General features: G+C 40.6%; 3 protein-coding genes across 3 annotated transcripts; 1 reads left to right on the top strand and 2 right to left on the bottom strand.

Moving 5' to 3' along the window:
• Positions 1-289: 289 nt before the first annotated feature.
• Positions 290-2,788, bottom strand: las1l (LAS1 like ribosome biogenesis factor). The gene is made up of 2 exons (XM_088330640.1): positions 2,668-2,788; positions 290-2,563 (listed from the first exon to the last, which is right to left on the bottom strand). The coding sequence occupies exons 1-2, from the start codon at positions 2,746-2,748 to the stop codon at positions 824-826; spliced, it is 1,821 nt and encodes a 606-aa protein (XP_088186766.1). The 5' UTR covers positions 2,749-2,788; the 3' UTR covers positions 290-823.
• On the top strand, positions 2,707-14,611 carry haus7 (HAUS augmin-like complex, subunit 7). The gene is made up of 9 exons (XM_088330641.1): positions 2,707-2,870; positions 6,183-6,298; positions 6,368-6,438; positions 7,931-7,992; positions 10,123-10,307; positions 10,395-10,503; positions 11,254-11,469; positions 12,490-12,601; positions 14,395-14,611. Exons 1-9 carry the CDS (start codon positions 2,814-2,816, stop codon positions 14,478-14,480), a joined length of 1,014 nt encoding a protein of 337 aa, XP_088186767.1. The 5' UTR covers positions 2,707-2,813; the 3' UTR covers positions 14,481-14,611.
• Positions 14,612-19,747: 5,136 nt separating this feature from the next.
• On the bottom strand, positions 19,748-20,450 carry mrpl49 (mitochondrial ribosomal protein L49). Its single transcript, XM_088329774.1, has one exon. It carries the CDS (start codon positions 20,411-20,413, stop codon positions 19,913-19,915), a length of 501 nt encoding a protein of 166 aa, XP_088185900.1. The 5' UTR covers positions 20,414-20,450; the 3' UTR covers positions 19,748-19,912.
• Positions 20,451-23,363: the final 2,913 nt, after the last annotated feature.

Here is a 23,363-nt window from a genome sequence, read left to right as displayed (position 1 = left end):
TCGCTGTATTTTCTTTTTACTTTTATATTATAGATGTGTATTTGCAACTTTGCATGAACATTGGCTGTTGGTGCTGCTGAACTAACATGTTTCTGGACTGGGGAAGACAATCAATTTAGCAAGACATATATTTCTTTAGTGGAACAAAAGATTGTAAATTGAAGGCGTTGAAGCTGTATTTATATTCATTATCGCACATGTAGAATAAGCTGCTCACTCAAGTAATGACATTGCTGAGAATACAAGAAATTTGGGATTTGAAAGTTTGTGTTTTTAACATTCTGGATTTTCACCCAAAAGCGGATAACAAGTGTGGGGTGCATGTGCGACAGTATGCCGTCACTGGGTAAAATCAATTTTTACCGTCTCGTTAAGTATTGATGAAGAACTTTCTATAAGCTATAACGAATTTTGAATGCAACGTCAACATTAGCTTTATTTACCACGTTGAAGAAAACCTCCCGCAACATATTGTTCACATTGACAAGAGTGAAACATGCACAATTGAAATGCCAGAAGGTAAAATGTTATGGGAGTGTGTAATGACTGTCATTCCATTGTGCCTTTTTGACATAGCTTTAATGTTCAGTGGAGCTTTTCCCAAAACAATATACTTTGAATTAAAACATAGTTCTGTCAATGTCTTTTGTTTGAATGTTAACACACCGGAGAAATCTGTAAATATGTCTACACGTTGAATTCTACAAAAACTGAAATATGAAAATGCTGCAAATGTTGACAATATAAAACTAGTAAGAATACTTAAGAGCAACAAAATCTGCAAATGGAAGTTTTTGTGTTTAAAATATGATTTTAATTGGATTCAAAAAAGTTGCAGTCCTGTTTTGAGTTGGCTGAGGTCATTTTGGCTCCACAGAGAACCATCAGCTGTCTTTATGGAAGCAGAATGTCTAGGCACATTCTGTGGTGCACTGCTTTCCATCTCCACAGGTTGCTCAGACGCGGTCATAAGCGAGAAACTTCCCAGCATCAGGCATGAGGGATCATCTGACTGCCCAGGGACTTTTCCAAGCGGGTAATTCTTCCACAAAACTCGATCAAAGCTCACTTGCCAAGAGGAACCCCGGAGGAACTTTGCTTTGTCTGCCTCCTCATTGGACCATTTTCTCTTCTCTCCTATTTGTGTTGTTATATGTGGTTCCGACAAAGCCGAAGAGCTGTGGCACTTTGATTGCTGAAGCTTCTCATGTAAAGTCTCGAGTGTGTAAATGGGCTGCTGTTCCTGCTCTGTGTCCGCCTCATAATGTTTTGTCTGTGTGTAGATGGAGGAGAGCTGCAGTAGCCGCTCATGAGTTTCCAGAGGAAGAGGATGCTCCATGTCCTCCAAGACTAATGAGAGCAGGTGAGGCGTGCTGACGCAAGGAGCATCCAAGCACGCGGCTAGCAATTGCTGCCACCTTAGCTGGATGCGGTTGACAAAAATCTTGTCCTTTAGTCTTGCTTTCTTTTGTGACTTTGTTTCAAAGTGATAATCATTTTTGTTACTGTTACAGAGTATTACTTCTGAGATCCACCCAGAAATGTAGTATGACCTATGTGTGTTCAGCTCACTGGAGACAACCTTCAGTTCAGCAAATAGTTTCTCCAGGAAAAGATGAATGAAGGAGGGGGAGTTCTGCGTTTTCAGGAGGGGCAGCCAAAATTGCAGAAAAGCGTGAGGGAGTTTGGGCTTTGTGGGACAAAACCAATCATTGTCAGAGGCGTCGCAGCCTAACGATGATAATTGTGCGGCTGTTGGAATTAGGAAGCCATCTTCTAAGAGAACATCGATAAGCATCTCACTAAACTCAACAGAAAAATGTTTTATCTCACCAAGTATCCAGCTCATATCAGCTAACGGGTCAGGCCACGCGTTTTTGTCCTTTCCTTGTGGCCCACCACAAGCAACATACTGCTCCTTTTCGTAAGAGACTAGAAGATCTCTTGCATTCTTGTAAGCCTGCATTTCTTTTTGCCTTACAATGAGCTCATCTTGCAGGTTAATGTCCATCTCTTCATCCTCCTCATCAGACTGCACCCCACAGTTTGCACTGGGTATTCCCCCAAATTGCCTGGACCAGTAGTACTGCTGGAGCCACTCTAGAACTAACTCGCACCCCTTTCGGCACCATCTCAAGGTAGGGAGTTTGCTATGAGTGACGTCATTCCTTAGGTGAACGATCCATTCTGGGACATTTAAATTCCCGGCAAGTATCCTCAATGGGTGGGCAAATTTTCCTTGCTGGCGTTCGGTTATCAAGTTGGTGAATCTCACCAGTGCTGCCCCATAGAGCAGAACCAGGTCGTGAGAGTCCAGTTTTCCTGAGCCATCAAGAAGCTGACACCTCACCAAGTCCGCGGTGCAATCCGTTGCTACAGGAGTCCTGTTAGCATATCTTGCTTTCCATGCAGAAATTCTATTAAGCGCATTCCTCTGTAAGGTGGGATCTTTGGAGTAAAGATACTCCCGTACCTGATCCCATTCGGCTTTGTTAAGCCACGCCACCACATGGCGTCTCTTCTCGGGCACTCTTTTCATTATGTAGCCAGGCAAGTGACAGTCCTGTGGGTGATAGGAAAATGGTCACGTCAAGAGAATATACAGTAATTGTACAAATGTTTTATACGCCTAAAAGTAACTACGGGTTATTTGTGTAATATATTCACCCGGCTAGCGATGGCAACTCGACTCGAAATCAGTTCTTCTTCTTGGTTTACTTTTACCAGGTCATACACGGCAACTGCCATGCACGGTGCTGCCACCTAGTGACGAAAATCCAGGCGCACGCGCACTTTCGTCTTGGAACCAGAAAATGGCGCCCGTTTCAAATGAAACCTCGCAGGCTCAGCGCATTTTCGCACGCCTTGTGGTAAGTATTTTCTTTTCTAAAAGCTCAACTGTTAATGACAACGAAATATAATGCTGTCCCTCTGTCACCTGTTGTTTTATGAGATTCTTTCGTCCAAGAAAGTACTTATATCTCCGTAAAAGCAAAACGTTGGATATTGTTGGTGTCATTCCCTCTTTCCTCCTTTCATTTTTATATGTATTCACATGAGTCATAATCGTATAATTGGTTATTTTGCTTGTGTATCAAAGAAGTACAATTTGCCACGATTTATTTGTATTGTTCTAAAAGCTGAAAAATACTAACGTTGCCTATATTTTCTAACTTTGCGCGACAAATAAATGAATAATGAATGAATGGCGTTTATTGTCATTACACAAGTATAGCTAAATTAGAGGGCTTATCCTTTCAGTGCAAGTAAGACAAATTAATAAGGAAAAACGTGCAAAAGGTTAACGTTAACAACAATATATAAATATCAAGTCACATTTATTTGTATAGCCCTTAATCACTAAAATATCTCAAAGGACTGCACAGAAGTACAATTACACCATCGCCTGATCTTAAACCAACATGCAGGCAAGGAAAAACTCAAAACCTCAGCGTGAGGAAAAATGAAACATTGAGAAGGGGCCTCAAAAGTGTTAATCCCTCTTCTGACGTATATTAAATATGTGCAAATTTACAGTTGTACAATACATTGTGCTCGTGGACGCTGTAGATGGGAGTTTAAGGTGGCAATAGTTCTTGGGTAGAAGTTGTTCCTCTCTCTTTGTATTTGCTCTCATGCACCCGTAGTGCCTTCCCAACACAGCAGTTTAAAAAGCTGGGCACCTGGATTTAATCTGTCATTAGGTTTTTGTGTGCTTTGCTGAGGCACAGAGTGGAGTAGATGTTCATCAGGGAGAGGGCAGGCAATGATTTGCTGTGCTGCTTTCACTGTCCTCTGCAGCCTCTCTGTCCGCTTCAGTGCAGCTCCCGTACCAGACAGAAACACAGTATGCCAAAAGGCTCTCGATGGATGAGCTATAGAGGGCCAGCAGCAGCAGCAGATAGTGTTGAGGCACCACTGGCAGTTGATTTTTCCTGGGCCAGAATTGCTCTCGATGTCGCCTGCCCTAAGAAGAAGTGACCGGAGATGCAGGACGAGCGATGCAGCTCTGATCAGGGAAATGGGCACCTCCCACGGTGCGAGTCAGAGTGTGTTGACTTGGATATGTAAGGCCCTCCCACGGAGGGTTAGGGTTAGGGTCTTTGTCCACGCCCCTCCTCCACGCCCCTCCTCCAAGCCCTGATATCTCCAACCCCTCCATCCTCTCCATTAACTCTAATATTGCGGCCTTCCCCCTACAAAAACTATACAGCTGATATGGATACCAGAACATTGTAACCCCCCAGGCAATGACTTAGCAGATGAGCAGGCTAAACTAGGCTCTGCCCTTCCTCAGCCAACTACCCCACTTGAACCACCAACTCTGCTCGCCATCCTTCGCAGGAGCTATAAACCCCCACCATCATCCCATCCCGGAATCATCTCTTAGCTCCTTCCGCCCCTATCTGGAGGAAGAGTCCCAGGTATCAAGGAAAGACCTCGTCAATCTTATATAATTCTGGTCCGGCCACCATCCCTTCCTCCAAAGATGGCAACATTTGACGAGGAAAAGCAAAAATGATCGGTGCCGTCTCTGCGGTGAGGATGAAGAATCCGCCGAGCATCTCTGGCTTAAGTACCCAGCACTCTCCAGTCTGCCCGCTCCCACCGCCAACTGGGACTATCCTTCGGAGAACTACGGAGCCTCCCACATTCGAGTCTAGCTCTTCTGAGGAAAATCCTCAGGCGTCTTGAGTGACTCAACAACAACAACAACAGCAGCTGCATCCTGGTCAGGTTGTTTCCCCCGAGGACTCTCAGGAAGTGAAGAAGTTGCTGGCCCTTTTTATGATGGCTGTAATGTTGAATGTCCAGGAGAGATCATCGGAGATTAGGGCTCTCAGGAACCTATAAGTGTTGAACCTTTCCACACACTCGCAGTGGCGCCAGCAGGGGTTGGTAAAGCCCTCCCTAAAAATTTGTTCACCACCCCACTTGCAAATTAATCGTTAGAAAAGAAAAACAAATAAAGTTGGCTGGACAGTTATGGACTATGCACATTAAATCATTAATGACATCAAATATTACACAATACACCAAAGAATATCAGTAGTCATGTCCTTAAGTCTGTCTGAAAGTTTTCCCTTGACCCTCTTACTTAAATAACCTAAAGTTATGGCTTTTAGTTTTTGTGTCCCACCCCAAGATTTTAAGTGGCCTCATGTGGCCACTTGTACGAAAAATTTCTGGAAGCGCCACTGCACACTCGTTGTTGATATTGAGGGGGGAATGAATTTTGCTGTATTTGTGTTACTGATGTGATCTCAGGCAGTCCCTTTTCAACTTATTTTGATCCAACAGTTTTTTTTTCATAAGAAAAAAAATAATGTGGTACAACGTATATCCAAAATGTTCAAAAACATTTTTTGGTTTGTTTTAAAACTTAAATTAACACGTTGCCTAAATTGACACTATGACGTTTTTCTCATTATTTGTGGTAACTGTGGCTAAGGGGATAATGAAGGTTATTCTTTTTTTTCTAGAAAAATAGTTACAATAATAATCAAAATGATAAAAGAATGTTTTCCATTGGAATTATTTTTTTCCTATGTTCTAACTTCTATATTTTTTATGTAATACAAAAACAGTATTGGCAAAATTATTTGCAATAATTATCCTTTATTTGATTTTACTTTGGCGTCAAATCTTAAACACCTTCATCCAACAAAGTAAGTTAATATATTTCCCTGTGTTTGAAAAGGGAAACAAGCACGGCGGCGCAGTGGTTAGCCTGTGTGTGGCCCATTCTGAAGTCATGAAATCGAACCTCCTGTGGGGAGTTTGCATGTTCTCCTCGTGCTTGCGTGGGTTTCCTCCGGGGACTCTGGTTTCCTCCCACATTCCAAAACATGCATGTCAGGTTAATTGGCCAGTCCAAATTGTCCCTATGTGTGAATGAGCGGGCGAGGTGTCTGTCTCTGTGTGCCCTGCGACTGGCTGGAAACCAGTTCAGGGTTTCCCCTGCCCACTGGGATGGGCTCCAGCACCCCCGCGACCCTACTGAGGATAAGCGGTGCAGATAATGGATGGATGGATGGAAGTTAATCTGCTGCCACCCACTGATAAGCATGAAGGTTACTGATACTTGGCAATCTCTAGGAAAAAAACAAAGACACTGAAAAATGGCCTTTTGGTTGAAAAAAAAACTGATATAATGTATGTTTTTTCTTTTTTTTTTTGAGGCGATGTCATGTCCCTTGTTGAAAGGCGTGCATGCACTAGAGTCTGAAGACATTTTACAGCTGCTCTGCACTCCATCCCAGCTTCGCACTGCCATTTTGACTTGGATCTGCTGCAGGTTAGCAAAACACGTATGCACGCAAATCGATATAATGATGTCTTTAAACGATCTCTTCTATTTTTCCAGTATTGACCCAAACTTTGCCAATTTGAAAGAGACAGCAACAAGAATCAAAGACCAAGATATGTTGACAAAAGGTAGGTTATTGGCATGCTTGTTTTACATTAAAAATATGATTCTTATAGGATTTGCATGCTTTATGAAAAGGAAATGTTTTCAAAATTGGAACAAATGCAGTCTTAAAATTGCATATCAGTGTTGCAACTTGGATCAATGTGCAATTCCATTTTCAAGATTTTCTTCACACATGCTTTTAAATGAACTTGCATTAGATTAATCTGTGTCATAATAAATCTTTTCTTTATGCACCGAAACATTAAATTTAAGGATAGCTGTTGCTATATTGTGAAGTGCCACTAAAAAAGGGTGCTAAAAACCCCAAGGGAGAATTCAAAATAGTACAGAGACTCAATGTGACCAATCTACTTTTAGGGTACCAATCGCAGCAAGATGGCAGACAATATTAGCTAGGTGAGGCTCACGTTATGTCAAACGAAAGCAAATGTCTCAACCTAAGAGTTATAGCGGTGTCTGAAATAACGTCTGCCTGGACGCCCGGGGCGTGGATCTTTTACGTCGGGCGTACAACTTACAAAACATCTCAGCCAGGGTGGCCGACAACTTTTTCAAGGGAAAAAAAAAAGATTTTTTTTTTTCTCAAATCAAACATTTGCTTTATTCCGCTTTCGAAATCGGTTTGGAAATTTCGGAATTTCGGTTCGTTTGGCAATTTGCATACTCGGCAGCCAATCCGAAGCCTGCATCGAACAACTTCGTGCTTCCGGACTTTCCCGAGCGTTATAAGGTCGTGCATTTGCATAACCTTTTCCAAAGTAGACACACAGAGAACACAAGAAAAATGGTGAAGTGGTTAGGAATCAAGCCAAAACCTCAGCCCCAGAAGATTCAAAAGAAGCTAACAAAATTGATGACGCTTCAAAACGTAAATTAAAAGCATCGTGGAAAGAGGAGTTCCACGTGTCTTGTAGCAGACGACGCAACACAAACATTGTATGAATGACGATGAGTAAATACAGGTACATACTGATGGCAGATAGCGATGTCATATGCATACAATGAATGTCATAAATTGATTTATAATAAACTCAATTTTAAAGTCTTGTTCTGTTATAATATCTGATTATCAACCCTTAATACTTTGCAACAACGGGGTTTTTTTAGCGCTGAGTCGTCTTATTGCGTTTCAAGTTGTGAAAAATGGGGCTTAGAGTGTTTCCAATCTACTTCAGAGGTGTCCGGTAACTTTTTGTCATGAGTGTCAGACACTGAGCATAGTATTTTAAAATGCACGTTAATATTATAGTTTTTTAAATTTGCGTTTATTATTTAAATCACTGTTTTTCTAATGAAGTTTTTTTAACCATACCGCCCCTTTAATACTAAAAGCTAAGGTCTTACTACAAAACTATAGCATCTTATTGTTGACAATAACATTTGAGATCTATTTGAATTGGATTATTGTTCAATCCTGCTTGTAAACAACAACAATTCCAAGGGTGTAATCTGACGCTTGTCATAGCAGCAGTTGTGTATGTGTCTTTCGAACAGGAATGGCTACACTTGGCCAGGACTTGATGTTGTGCAAAGGAGACAACCTGGACTTGATAAAGGTTTGAATGAATTAGGAGGCCAACTCTGCATTATCTGGTTAGGCCAGGGGTCAGCAACCCAAAATGTTGAAAGATTCATCCTGGACCCAAAAAAAAACCAAATTAAAAGCCTTATAGAGAAAGCTGTGTGTATCTATATTAGCTATATTTGCCCAATGTCAAAATGAAGTTGAATGCAGCGCATCCCGTGGAGAATGATGTGTCAGCTTTATTGTTGGATACCTCCTTGAATTTAACTCCATTCCAATATTAATGGATTACAGTAAGTTTCTTTCCGATGATTAAAAAGAAATGCAACAAATAAATCAGATTTTTATGTCACTTTTGTTTTGAGGATTAAAAAAGGAACGTGCTTAGCCCTCATTTAGGTGACAAAAAGAGTTTTGAAAAAAGCAGCATGTATAGTCAGACAAAAGGCAGAATTCATTAATCAGGGGCGGCACCAGCTCAAGAGGTAGAGCGCTTTATTAGGGATCAAGAGATCGCAGGTTCGATTCCAGGCTCCTCCCTGTTATATGTCGAAGTGTCCTTGGGCAAGACACTGAATCCCAAATGCCCCTAATAAGCAGGTTGGCACCTTGCATGGCTGCACGGCCGCTATTGGTGTGTGAGTGTGTGTGAATGGGTAAGTGTGAAGAACATTGTAAAGCGCTTTGGGAAGTCTTCATTGACTTGAAAAGCGTTATATAAATGCAGACCATTTACCATATTTATTAAAAACACTGCAGCCTTTTGAAAAAGTAAAGTAAATAAATCAAATGAATAAAGTTTCAGTTTAACTTTTGTGAAAATGTGTAGCAAGTTTGTGAATGGGTAAAATCAGCAGCATCCTCTTTTCTCTCTCTTTTGAAACCAAAGCAATGGACCCAATAATATCCCTAACTGTAATTCCAAATACAGTGAAGAAAATAAGTATTTGAACACCCTATTTTGCTGTTCCTCTCACTTAGAAATCATGGAGGGGTCTGAAATTTTCACCGTAGGTGCATGTCCACTGTGAGAGAGATAAACTAAAAAGAAAAATCCAGAAATCACAATGCATGGTTATTATTTATTTTTTTACAATTTATTTGTGTGATACAGCTGAAAATAAGTATTTGAACACCTGAGAAATTTGACGTTAATATTTGGTATAGTAGCCTTTGTTTGCTATTACAGAGATCAAACGTTCCTGTAGCCTTTCACCAGGTTTGCACACACTGCAGGAGGGATCTTGACCCACTCCTCCACACAGCCCTTGTTAAAAAATCATGGATTGTGATTTCTGGATTTTTCTTTTTAGTTTATCCCTCCCACAGTGACAGAACTTGTTTAAAAATCATGCATGGGGCGGCATTAGCTCAAGAGGTAGAGCGCTCGTCTTGGGATCAAGGGATCCCAGTTCAAATCCCGGCTTGTCCGTGTTACATGTCGAAGTGTCCTTGGGTAAGACACTGAACCCCTAATACCCCCAATAAGCAGTTTAGCGTCTTACATGGCTGCAATACAAGGCTGCTATTGGGAAATGTGAAGCATACTGTAAAGCGCTTTGGGAGGTCTCCCATGACTTGAAAAGTGCATAGATAAATGCAGACCATTTACATTAACATGCATTGTGATTTCTGGATTTTTCTTTTTAGTTTATCCCTCTCACAGTGAACATGTACCTTCTATGAAAATTGCAGACCCCTCCATGATTTATAAATGGGAAAAATAGCAAAATAGTAGGGTGTTCTAATACTTATTTTCTTCACTTTATATCCTAACAAAAATCAGAAATCACTTTGTTACTTAAAAAGTGCCTATAACAGGACTGTTTTCTTTCCCATTTAATGGAAATTCTGTGTTGAAATGAAACGTCGGCCCTTTCATTTGCACTTCGCTCGACTTTACTGCAGGAAATATGGAAAAAAAGGAAAACACGCACAGGCAAATGCACTGAAGTAGTTGAAAGTTAATGTTTATTCTTTACAAAACATATTTCCCTCGGCAGTACGTAAAAGCCACATGCGACATCTAAGCCGACCTCTGAGCTTCAGGTTTCCGACCCCCAGGCTACAATCAGAATGCATGCCACTAATGAATATTGCTAGTACATGTACAGCGAATTGTTTACCAGTTTAATATATTCTCATGGATTTTTCTATCCAGGGTAACATTGGTTACTGCCAGCAGCTTCAGTTCCTGGAGCAACTTCTTGATGTGGTCTCAGACTGTAGTTGGTCCACTTCGCACCAGGTGGAGATGCTGCTCGACACACTCTTTGCTGACGAGAATCGTCATCATTTTACACAAATGTTGACACCTTCACTAGAACACAGTCCTTCAAATATCATGTATGCTATCCCAAAACCTGTTTCATTTTTGTTGTTGTGGGTTTACTTCATCAGAAACATTCCATCTTGCCTGTTTTTCTATCTCAGGATTTCATACAAGGGGGCCAAATCGACCAAGCCAAGTAGAGAAGACGCTAAGAGTGTTTCCAATCTACTTCAGTCTACTCGCTCCATGTTGGAGCAGCTGCAGTCCGAGGTATGAATTTTATACCACTAATGGGTCATACTAGTGAAAATACAACCACAAGTTTTTCTTTTCATTTGGATAATGTGAAGCGTGATTGTAGAATAACTATTTGTGGTTGTTACTGGACCAATCCCGTTATTAAACTGACACTGCTGTAAAAAACAACAATAGCAAGCCCCTAGGTCATTTCTATCAAACATTATGAATAAATATAAATACAAACCAGTTCTAAGGTCTTGGGAACCTCCTGTGTGGGTTCAAATCCAGCTACCGGACTTTCTGTGCGGAGTTTGTATGTTCTCCCCGGGCGTTTCCTCCCACATGCCAAAGACATGCATTTCAGGTGGATTGGCCGGTCCAAATTGTCCCTAGGTGTGATTGAGCGAGCAAGTCCCTGTGTGCCCTGCGATTGGCTGGCAACCAGTTTAGGGTGTCCCCTGCCCACTGCCCGATGATTGCTGGGATGGGCTCCAGCACCCCCGCGACCCTACTGAGGATAAGCGGTGCAGCTAATGAGATGAGATAAATACAAACCAACTGCTCTTGTTTGTTTACCCTTGAATATACCTACCGTGTGATTTTTGGTTCTCATGCTTACATATACAGTACAGGATTTCACAATAATGGCGCCCTGTGACCACCTAAAGGCCTGATCTAAAAAACTAACTTTAGCCGTGTTACAGACAAACTCGACGTGAGCTTGTTCATACATGATCATTTCCGGCATGTTGAAAGTGTTTGGTTTTCTTGTCAACCCAGTGCAAGTTCCTGACTCCAAACGAGATGCCAAGTGCCCATGTCTTCACTCCCTCTGCCCTTCAAGTGGAAGTGTGCGACCTCCAGCAGTTGATGACCACTTTCTGCCACATATATGAAACCCACCTGAAAGTGTGTTGTGCCTGTGAATCACCTGAGTTTAGCGCAGACACTCAGGTCTTCCAGAGAGTGCATGAACTTCTGCAAGCTTTCAACACGGTATATCTAATATATACACACACACACACAAATGACATTTTATTTATATATATATATATATATACATATTAGTACATGAACACACAAGAGTTTTTAGAAATTAAGTTACATATGCAGACTATAAAGAGCCCTTGAGAAACTCTTGGTAAAAACCATCAAACTAAAAAGTTTATGCTATTTTCCAAAAAGTGGTGGACGTGCATCTTTTACATCGGGCGTACAACTTACGCAACGTCTCTGCCCGGGTGGCTGACAACTTTTTCAAGGAAAAAAAAATCTCTTTTTATTGTTTATTTATTTATTTATTTTTTTCAAATCAAACGTTTGCTTTATTCCGATTTTGAAATCTTCGTTCGGTTTGGAAATTTCGGTTCGTTAGGCAATTTGCATACTCGGCAGCCAATCAGACTGCATCGAATAACTTCATGCTTCCGGACTTTCCCGAGCATTATAAGGTCGTGCATTTGCAATATTTTTCCAAAGTAGACGTAAGAGAACACAAGAAAAATGGAGAAGTGGTTAGGAATGAAGCCAAAACCTCAGCCCCAGAAGAAATATTCAAAAGAAGCTAACAAAATGTATGACGCTACAAATTATAAACGTACATAAGTAGATTTATAATAAATTTTATTTTAAAGTGTTGTTCTGTTATATATTCTGATCATCAATCCTTAATACTTTGCAACAACGGGGTTTTTTTTTATTTTTTTTGCGATGAGTCGTCTTATTGTGTTTCAAGTTGTTAAAAATAGGGCAGGCAACTTTATGGCTGGGCAGGCAACTTTTCAGAGTTGTCTGCCCTGGTGTCCGCTAACTCTTTGTCATGAGTTTCAGACACTGCTCCTAACTCTATTCCACTAAGAAGCGAAAGCTAGTCTTAAGCACGCAAACTTTGTATCAGTTTACTTATTTTTCTAAGAATACAATTTCACAATGGTTGTAATATCAATAATAATCGGGACATCTTCATTGAGTGCTGGTGCTGGAAATGGTCTCTGCCTCTGATACGTCTTTCTGCAGGAATTGGAATTGCTGGACCAAGTATATGATACATCAGGATCTGTGAAGAAGGAAGTAAGCCACCTGCAAACAAAGCTTAGCTGTTCAAGCCAAGGAAAGAACGGCGTTTTATGTGAGTCGTCATTTGACTTATCTTGCTATGTCTTATTTCTGTGAACTAGTCTTTTATAAATAGTCTAATAATATAGTCTAATAAAAACAATGATGCATTTGATTTATATAGCACTTTATATTGACACTTAAATCTGCTGTAGAACTGATGTAATATTAATTCATTTAATCACACTTAAAATACTTGCAGGTCAAGATATATATACCGTAAATTCCGAACTACAGAGCGCACCTGATTATAAGCCGCACCCACCACATTTTAAGAGGAAAACCGATTTTGTACTTACACAAGCCGCACCTGTATATAAGCCGCAGGCGCCCACATTAAAAAATGTAACACAAACACAGAATTAACCCAAACCCGACTTTAAGTCCCGCGATTGAAACTAAATCTCATCTCATCTCATTAGCTGCACCGCTTATCCTCAGTAGGGTCGCGGGGGTGCTGGAGCCCATCCCAGCAATCAACGGGCAGTGGGCAGGGGACAAACTAAATGTCCTTCATTAAAGTACACAGTCCAAAAATCACGCGTGCATCTTTTATGTCAGGCGTACAACTTAGAAAAGGTCTCCGCGCGGGTGGCCGACAACTTTTTCAAGGAAAAAAAAAGATTTTTTCAAATCAAACCTTTGCTTTATTCTAATTTTGAAATCTTCGTTCGGTTTGGAAATTTCGGTTCATTTGGCAATTTGTATACTCGGCAGACGATCAAAACTTCCTGCCTTCGGGACTTTCCCTAGCGTTATATGGTCGCTCATTTGCATATAATTTAGATGCACAGAGAACACAAGAAAAATGGATAAGCCAAGACCTCAGCCCCAGAAGAAATATTCAAAAGAAGCTAACAACATTTATGATGCTACAAAACGTAAACGTACAATAAAAGCATCGTGGAAAGAGGAGATCACGTGACTTGTAGTGGACGACGCAACGCAAACATTGCATGAATGAAGAGGAGTTACTACAGGTACATACTGATGGCAGATGGAAAACAGCAATGTCATATGCATGCAATGAATGTTCTAGGTAGATTTATAATAAACGTAATTTGAAAGTGTTGTTCTGTTATGTATTCTGATTATCAACCCTTAATACTTTGCAAAAATGTTTATTTTTTCTTTTGCGATTAGTCGTCTTATTGTTTAAAGTTGTGAAAAATGGGACAGGCAACTTTTCAGAGTTGTCTGCTCTGGTGTCCCGTAACTTTTTGTCATGAGTTTCAGACACTGGTGTTATGTTCAGTGGATAGGAAGTACAGTAACAAAAGGCAGCTTCCTTAAAAACAGATGGATATTGCATCTAAACTTGTACTCTACGAAATCGATTTTGAAAACCAATGTTCCATCAGCCACCAGTAGGCGATATGGCCTAACTAGTCAACTGTGGAAAAAAATAGAATTCCTTACCTCGGCATAGAAATTCATTAGTGGGTTTAAACATTGTCATTCCTCTGTCCCCTAAAACCACGTGCTGTAATTACCGGTAGGTGCCACGAGATGGAAGAAAAACAGATTTTTGATCAGAATGACTCCTCAATCATTTTTTCGTGGTTCCATAGAGTCAAGATTCCACAGTGACTGAGCATTACTTTTAAAATACTGTGTGTATTATTTGGGGCTGGCCTGGCAAGATGATCTCCAAAAGTGGGTTAAAACTTCCCTTATTTTTCTGATTTTACAAAAAATATTCACACAAAACCTCCACCCAGTGGTCTTTTTTTATTTAGGATCAGTATAGTTGATTGTTTTGAATTGCATACTTTTTATAACATTTGGATTTCATGTGTTCCTCAGCTGATCAACCGGACCAACTCATCAAGCGATACAAAGACTTTGCCTCCCGCCTTCATTTCTCTGGGCAGCAAAGAAACCCACAATGAATGAATCATTCATTGTGTATGCATGTTTTTTTTCTACTATAACTTACTTTGTCATGTCTCCTTTGTGCAGATAACCGTTTTGTGGTTTTAATTTTCTATCATAAATTAAAAGATAAAGGCTTTTAAACTCTGTCTTATGAGCACATTAAGAAAATCTACATTTGTTTTAAAACTATCTCTACGAAGCTAAACCAGATCTAGGCAACACAAAATGTTAAAGAAGCCTAATCAGACCAAAAATTAAGCTTGAAGCCGCAATAAATAAAAGCTTTCTGTAAACCCTCATACAAGCCCCACGGTGTGGAGGTCCAGGGTTCATATCAAGCTAACGCGGCCTCACCGTGCGGAGTTTGCATGTTCTCTCCTTGCCAGCGTGGGTTTCTTCCAGGCACTTCGGTTTCCTTCCACATTCCAAAAACATGCATGTCAGGTTAATTGGCTGGCCCCAATCGTCCCTGGGTGTGACTGAGCGTGTGAGTGGTAGTATGTCTCTGTGGGCCCTGCCACTGGCTGGCGACCAGTTCAGGGTGTCCCCTGCCCACTGCCTGAAGATGGCTGGGATGGGCTCCAGGACCCCCGTGACCCTACTGAGAATAAGCGGTGCAGATTATGGTTGGATGTATATACATATATTAGGCTGTGTTGTCATTGTCATTGACTTCTTGAACAAATTTTAGTTATAACCATTGTTAATTGTTGATGGTGACTACGTTTTGTTTACTGTTGCCAAATGCAACATCGATTTCAGCCTGGTCATCCCAGGAGGGGATTACCGTTTGTGTGGCCCCTTCTCAAATTTTGTTATTTTCCTCATGCTGAAGGCTTTGAGTTTTTCCTTGCCCGCATGCTGGTTTCAGATCAGGGGATGTTGGAATTGTGGCCTGTGTAGTCCTTTGTGACATTTTGTTATTGAGGGCGTCACAAATAAATATGACTTGAAATCATTAAACATTTTTTAAAAAGCGGTAAAGAGCTGGATGTAGCTCCAGAGCTGCTTGTTGCTGACCCTCCAGCTAAACAATTCAGCAGCATTGTGGTATTGCAGTATGGTCACAAAGGTGTTTTTATTGCAAATACCTAACTTTTACCTGACAGTATTTTAAATCATTCACAATACTTTTGCCAGATTATATTGAAACCGTGATGTCTTTTCAAACCAATTCGTTGAACTTATTTTAATTGCAGGTTAAAAATTTCAGGGTTTGTACAAGTGCTTGAAATCCATGAAAATGCTCTATTAATTTTGGGTTTTCAGTGATTGATAAGCGCTTTAACTCTGGTTAAAGCGCTTGTAAATGCTTGATATTGTAGCCAGTTTTCTCAACAAGTCTGCTTAAGATGACACTGACACTGCTCGGACGGCTTTGGCACTGTATTTTCTTCTCTCGTGATTAACAGCAGCTGGCATTAGTTTGTACTGCATTGTCCTATGAAGAGTGGTCAATGAGAAGTTCATGTTATACTTAAACAAGGTACTATGAAGTGTGTATTAGTGCAAGGATTACATATCAATTATAAACATTTAAGAAACCAATTAAGGTAGGTTTCCCAGTGGTAAAATATGGAAAAAACTTCCTGCAACTGAAAATGAAAAATATATTCCTCTTTTACCCAACACTTATATGGGGAGAGATTTGTCTCAAAAACAAATATTCATAATTTACTCATGATCTACAAATCGTATGTCTTCATAAATGCACACGCAAGGTTGAAAATTGCAGATATACAGTGCATCCGGAAAGTATTCACAGCGCGTCCCTTTTTCACATTTTGTTATGTTACAGCCTCATTCCAAGTTGTATTAATTTAATCTCTTATCTCAAAATTCTACACAAAATACTCCATTATGACAATGTGAAAAAGTTTATTTTTAACTTTTTTTGAATTTATTAAAAATAGAAAACTAAGAAATCACATTTACATAAGTATTCACAGCCTTTGCTTAATAGTTTGTTGATCCACCTTTGGCAGCAAATACAGCCTCAAGTCTTTTTGAATATGATCCCACAAGTTTAGCACACCTATCTTTAGGCAGTTTTGCCCATTCTTCTTTGCAATAAGTCTCAAGCTCAATCAGGTTGGATGGGAGACGTTTGTGCACAGCCATTTTCAGATCTCTCCAGAGATGTTCGATCGGATTCAAGTCTGGACTCTGGCTGGGCCACTCCAGGACATTCACAGAGTGGTTCTGAAGCCAATCTTTTGAGATCTTGGCTGTGTGCTTTGGGCCGTTGTCCTGCTGAAAAATGAACCTTTGCCCCAGCCTGAGGTCAAGAGCGCTCTGGAGCAGGTTTTCATCCAGGATATCTCTATATATTGCTGCATTCATTTTTCCTTCTATCCTGACTAGTCTGCCAGTTCCTGCTGCTGAAAAACATCCCCACAGCATGATGTTGCCACCACCATGCTTCACTGTAGGGATGGTATTGGCCTGGTGATGAGCGGTGCCTGGTTTCCTCCAAACATGGCGCCTGGAATTCACACCAAAGAGTTCAATCTTTGTCTCATCAGACCATAGAATTTTGTTTCTCATGGTCTGAGAGTCATTCAGGTGCTTTTTGTCAAATCCCAGAAGGGCTTCCATGTTCCTTTTACTAAGGAGTGGCTTTCGTCTGGCCACTCTACCATACTGGCCTGATTGGTGGATTGCTGCAGAGATGGTTGTCCTTCTGGAAGGCTCTCCTCTCTCCACAGAGGAACGCTGGAGCTCTTACAGAGTGACCATCGGGTTCTTGGTCACCTCCCTGACTAAGGCCCTTCTTCCCCGATCGCTCAGTTTAGAAGGCCGGCCAGCCCTAGGAAGAGTCCTGGTGGTTCCAAATGTCTTCCATTTACGAATAATGGAGGCTACTGTACTCATTGGGACCTTCAAAGCAGCAGAAATGTTTCTGTATCCTTCCCCAGATTTGTGCCTCAAGACAATCCTGTCTTGCAGGTCTACAGACAGTTCTTTTGACTACATGCTTGGTGTTTGTGCTCTGACATGCACACTCAACTGTGGGACCTTATATAGACAGGTGTGTGCCTTTCCAAATCATGTCCAATCAACTGAATTTACTGCAGGTGGACTCGAATTAAGCTGTAGAAAGATCTCAAGGATGATCAGTGGAAAAACGATGCACCTGAGCTCAATTTTGAGCTTCATGGCAAAGGCTGTGAATACTTATGTAAATGTGATTTCTTAGTTTTCTATTTTTAATAAATTTTTAAAAAGTATAAAAAAAAAACTTTTTCACATTGTCATAATGGAGTATTTTGTGTAGAATTTTGAGATAAGAGATTAAATTAATACAATTTGGAAGGAGGCTGTAACAAAACAAAATGTGGAAAAAGTGAAGCGCTGTGAATACTCTCCGGATGCACTGTATGTGTGGCTCTACAAAATACCCGTTTTATTTTATTTATTTATTTTAACGGTACTGGAGAAATTGAAGAAACTTGTCTTTAAAGGTCCAAAAATGTGGCCATGAAAAGGGGTAGGCAAACCCTGAATTGCACCAAATAGACATTTGGGTCATTTTCAAAACCTGTATTGAAAAAACGTTACATTACTAACTCCGTTTTTGTGGGAACAGTGTAAGGAATCGGATAAAGTATTTTTTTTTTTAAACCTTTTTTTTTCATAAAAAAACGCAAGGCACGGTGTCAATTAAAACTGCGTAACAACTATTTAATTTAAATTTGATTTTCAAAGCTTAAACTGACATTCTAAAATTGTTTTCATTGTTTGTGGTCACCGTGGCTCCGGAAGTAATACGTGTTAATCATTTCAGTTGATAATTCACAGCAATATAGGATTTTTATTAGATTTTAACCTGTTTTTCAAATTTTACTATAATTGTATCTTGCTTTTTTCCCCAGAGAAACCACAGATAGAATGAGCAAAATTTGTTTTCACTTTTTTTTAGTAAAATAACAAAAAAATAATTAAGCATGAAGCACGGCGGCACAGTTCTGAGGTCATGAGATCGAACCTTCCTGTGAAGAGTTTGCATGTTCTCCACGTTTCCTCCCACATTCCAAAAACATGCATGTCAGGTGAATTGGCCGGGCCAAATTGTCCCCAGGTGTGAATGAATGAGTGAGTTGTCTGGTCTCTGTGTGCCCTGCGACTGGCTAGCAACCAGTTCAAGGTGTCCTCTGCCTGAAAATAGCTAGGTTGGGCTCCAGCGCCCCCACAACCCTACTGAGGATAAGCGCTGCAGATAATGGATGGATGGAAAATTAAGCATATGTGCAAAATGCTTTACTTTATTCCTTTTCTTGCTGGGCAATTTTACAGTGTCAATAAAAAAAAGTTATCAAATATGTGTCCCTATACTACCTTTTAAGCAAGTTAATTGTATATAAATAAATTCAGATTCAGATCTACTTTGTCATTCTAGTACACGTTTATACAGAACGAAATGTCGATGCATCTGACCCCCAGTTTCCTTGAATGTACAGATATAAATAAAGTTGTATTGTATTTTGGCTACGTATAGTATTTTACCATAGTGCCGATAGTGCAAGAAGAGTAGCTAACCAGATGTGCAAAATGGGCAGTCAGGTTCGAAATTTGCGCTGGATTTCTGGATGTTCGCATATCCAGCAAAAAACTGCGATCGTATATTAATCTGCAGTTAGAGTTGTCTTTGTTCGCCCTCATAAACTGAGTCGAAGATTGGGGTTTTTGACTAGAATGTGAGAAACTGTCGGGAGCAGATCCAGCCGCAGCCATAGAGGGCGCCGCCATTTTGGATGTAATGTGTTCAGACTTATCTACCTTCGTCATATCCCTCAAGAAGGGTGACTGACAGCAAGACACACACAATAACAAAGAAAATAATAGGCAAATAAATAGCAAAAAACACATAAATTGGGACCATGGCCAACCCAAATGCCCAAACAAGTTAGGCACCTCGGCACCCAAGTTTGTTATGCTTTCGTCCCTCCAGATGAAATGGGACACCAGAGAGCGGCCATGTCACTCGGGTCAGAGTGACCCAACACACTCTTTTGTTCAACAGCAGGGCTCGACAGCTTTCACTGGTTTACCCCTGCCGCATCATACGGGTGCCCAGCCCATCCTTAAGAACGCGTCCACAATCCCATTACGACAATCCCATTATCCTTTCCGTTCAGACTTACCCATATTAATAAAAGTTACAGTTACTTGGTCGATCACTGGATAAAAACAATGACATGATTATTTGCCAACTTCCTGTGGCACACTAGTGTGCCGGGGCACACTGGTTGAAAAACACTGGGACAAAGTACAAGTTGACTACAAAACGAATGATTTTATTTGAACAAAATGTGGATTATTGCAACTCAGCCATAAAGAGTTTCTCAAAAGATCTTTTAGAGCGCTCCCCAACCGCCAAGTGGCGTTTTATAGTGTCAAAAACAGTCCCCAGCGGGTCTGCAACAAGGTCGCCACTCCAAGCGTTTCAGAACCCTTTCCCGATCAACCATTCCTTCAATTCCTGATCGAAATACCCTTTCACTCTCAGCGTCATGGTGACCTCATTGACTTGAGTGGCAAGTTCTTTCCCGGTCACTTCCTTCAGGAAGGCTTTCACGTCTCTCTCCAAAGCCCAAATGTCGCCTTCCACCTTCCGGACCAAAGTCATCTGGCGGTTTCCGTGAGTCACGTCGGTGTACACCGGGACGTTGTGCATGCGGGAGCGGCGGATCATGTAGGGGAGAGACGGCGGAGATTCCGCGGGAGGGACCCAGCCGGACGGCGTCGGGCCGGAGTGCTTGGGCGGTGAAGGGATTCGAGACGGCGGGATGAGGCGCTCCACGAAATGATATTCCTCCGTGGACTCGTGGAAGGGCGTTTTTGTGGCACTGAGACACCGAAGGCCCACGATGGCATGAAGACCCCGCGGCGGCCCTACGCTTAAGCTAAAAGCTCCTCGAAATGCTGCGGTCAAGTACAGCGCCATGATTGAACAGTAGAGATCACGAGGAGGATAGGAGCTTCCGGTTGTCTATTTCATAATAAGTGTGCTGCCTCCTAGCGGAGAACAATGAAACACCGCCCTGAAACTGGGTCCAAAATGAGTCCTTCAGTTTTTTGTTACCCGTGATCAGGGTTGGGTAGGGTTACTTTAACTGGATTACTTCCAATTACTTTTGGATTACTCCAATACCAAATATTCTAATAAAAGACAAAAGAAACTAAATATGAATAAAATGATGACTCACGACACGTGGTAAGCTTTCTCTCCTAAATGAAATGAAATGATCTGCATTTATCATTTCAAGTCAAGACTTCCCAAAGCGCTTTACAGTGTGCTTCACATTTCCCAATAGCGGCCGTGCAGCCATGTAAGGCGGTAACCTGCTTATTGGGGGTATTAGGGGTTCAGTGTCTTACCCAAGGACACTTCGACATGTAACACGGAGGAGTCAGGAATCGAACCTGCAATCTCTTGATCCAAAGACGAGCGCGCTACCTCCTGAGCCACTGCCGGCAAAACTAACATAAAATGCGACAGAAACAAAATGAAAATAAACAGCTTGCCAACATAATTTTTGCCGTTCCATGTGTTCCGTTACTCCCCAAGCCTGCACAAAGTTTAGTCATTTTATTCATATTTAGTTTCTTTTGTTACCATATTTGGTATTGGAGTAATCCAAAAGTAATTGAAAGTGTACCCGTCCCACCAAAGATCCACATTCACGCTGCACTGGATGATGAGGTTTTCATTATAGTTGCTGCAAATGAATGAGTCACAACACAACACGTGGTAAGCTTCTCTGCTGGCTTTGATCTCGTTGGCAGCTCGTTGTAGACTGCCCAACAACATATCAAAGAGCTTTCTTTTCAGTTTACATAAAATACATTTTAGAATATCAACCATCACAATACATTTTTACATCCATTTTAACAAGATACTTTTAACAAGAGATCGTATAGTGTTTGAATGAATTCAACATATTTTTCTTCAGTCTGAATTTTAACCAACATCATCCTTTTTATATATATGTGAAAATACAAATAATAATAATAATAATAATTTCCTTTGTATTGTCATTCTTTGTAACAATGTACACAGAACGAAATGTCGATACACCTGACCCGTTGTAGCGGGTCGATGCAGCCGCAGCCAGAGGGCGCCGCCATTATACCAATTAGGTATGTCTAATGAGTATTAAAACGGGTACAATTTACCTGCAAATGAATTGGTCACAACACGTGGTAAGCTTCTCTGCTGGCTTTGATCTCTATAAGAGGAATTAGCATTTTAGCACAACATGCAACGTCCGGCAAAACTAACATAAAAGGCGACAGAAACCAAACGAAAATAAATCCAAACAGATTGACAACATCAATCACATTACTGTGCATGTTGAGAGATTTGTCAGCTGTGGTTTTAATGTTTAAAATTAACTTTTTGCTGAGCATCAAAAGATCGTGTCTTACCGTTGACAGCTCGCTGTTAGACTGCCGACAAAACCCCGCCATCCGGTCACATGTCAAAAGCCAAAACCAAACTTTACCCCATACCAGCAGGTGGCACTGTTGGACTCATCAATGCAGGACACTTACCAAAAACTATACAACATATTTCAGCAGGAATTTCATTAAAAAAAAGTTTTTATTGCAGCCGTTACATATATATATATATTGTTAATTAACATTTTGTTGTGAGATACTGAGTTGCTCGACATGAATGAGGTTTATTATAAAAAAAAGTTCAAATATTAAGTAGCTTGGACGTTCACTGTAGAAGGAAAAAATACATTCAACTATAATTAAGTAGAATAGTACAATTTCTTATTCAAATTATTAATTCATTTTCTGCATTAAATTATTGTTGGTAATAACCACAAACCTCTTTTTTCATTTTCCCCTTTTATGCTTCCTTTTTTTCTTAACTTCTTTATACAACTTAATAATTCGTGATATAATGCATCAAAGCAAGTGAGCCGTTTGAGAGCCGGCTCTTAAATGAGTTGAGCCGAAAAAGCCGGTCCTCTAAAAAGAGACGGACTTCCTTTCACTGCACAACTACCACATGGATGCAATGGGAAATCCCCAGGCGGCAGACGCATGCGCACAGTAGCATCAAACCGCTCGCTTCGTTTGCAACGAAAAAAAACGATAGAGAGGCTACCGCGGCGAACTCGTTTGACTTGATTTGCCGTTTCGTGATAGTTGGTGTATACCGGATGGTACCCATAATTAACAAATTTGCGTTTTTCCGTACAGATTTTCTTGTACGTCATACACGTCTTAAAATGCATAATAAACGTACTTTGTACGGCAAAAACGTACAGGTTGACAAGTATGGGGATGGGCGCCATCTGGCTGTACTTGCCCAAGACACACAACAAGACACTACAAACCTGGTAGTCAAGGATTCCAGACACCCATGTTGTATGGAAACAAGTGTGCCGTGAAAAAGCTGCGCGCGCATTGTTGAGGAAAAATGGCACAATTTATGTCAGTTTATGACAGCCGGTTGACAGAAAAAGATTGTGCTTTTTTGAGATGTTACTAAGTATGTGCAAGATAGCAACTTCAGTTTAAGGATTTATGTCAATAAAAACATTTTGGTCAGTGTTTCTCATATATAATGCAATTCCATTTTAATATTTAAAAGCAGTAATTTTGTATTACAATATAACTGTAGTGTTTCTGTAGTAGTTTCATTCAATCAATAAGGCAAAATATATTAAGTCTGTATTCAAGCACTGGATCTGATTTTGTAGTGCTTTTGAATTTATGTAATACATTTGTAGTAGACTCAAAATGGAATTGAGATCAAAACTACCACCTAAAGCAGTTTTTAATCAGTAGACAATTGCCAAAATGGCATCCATAAGAAAGTTTCTAGGCGAAAACTATTGCTGTTGTGGAATGTGGATAATAATTAATGAGAAATA

This window comes from Urocampus carinirostris, chromosome 3, assembly GCF_059441175.1.
Source record: "Urocampus carinirostris isolate Australia breed hairy pipefish chromosome 3, RoL_Ucar_1.0, whole genome shotgun sequence".
In the NCBI taxonomy this organism is placed as follows: domain Eukaryota; kingdom Metazoa; phylum Chordata; class Actinopteri; order Syngnathiformes; family Syngnathidae; genus Urocampus; species Urocampus carinirostris.
The sequence above is the reverse complement of the archived record's forward strand: the minus strand, read 5'-3'. Positions and strand labels throughout refer to the sequence as shown.

Bases quoted from the DNA above. Each gene is read 5' to 3' on its own strand.
- las1l (XM_088330640.1), bottom strand. From the start codon at position 2,748: ATGGCAGTTGCCGTGTATGACCTGGTAAAAGTAAACCAAGAAGAAGAA. The intron at 2,564-2,667 runs GTGAATATATTA...TATCACCCACAG, and splicing joins GAGTTGCCATCGCTAGCCGG to GACTGTCACTTGCCTGGCTA.
- haus7 (XM_088330641.1), top strand. From the start codon at position 2,814: ATGGCGCCCGTTTCAAATGAAACCTCGCAGGCTCAGCGCATTTTCGCA. The intron at 6,299-6,367 runs GTTAGCAAAACA...CTATTTTTCCAG, and splicing joins TTGACTTGGATCTGCTGCAG to TATTGACCCAAACTTTGCCA. The intron at 7,993-10,122 runs GTTTGAATGAAT...TTTTCTATCCAG, and splicing joins ACAACCTGGACTTGATAAAG to GGTAACATTGGTTACTGCCA.
- mrpl49 (XM_088329774.1), bottom strand. From the start codon at position 20,413: ATGGCGCTGTACTTGACCGCAGCATTTCGAGGAGCTTTTAGCTTAAGC.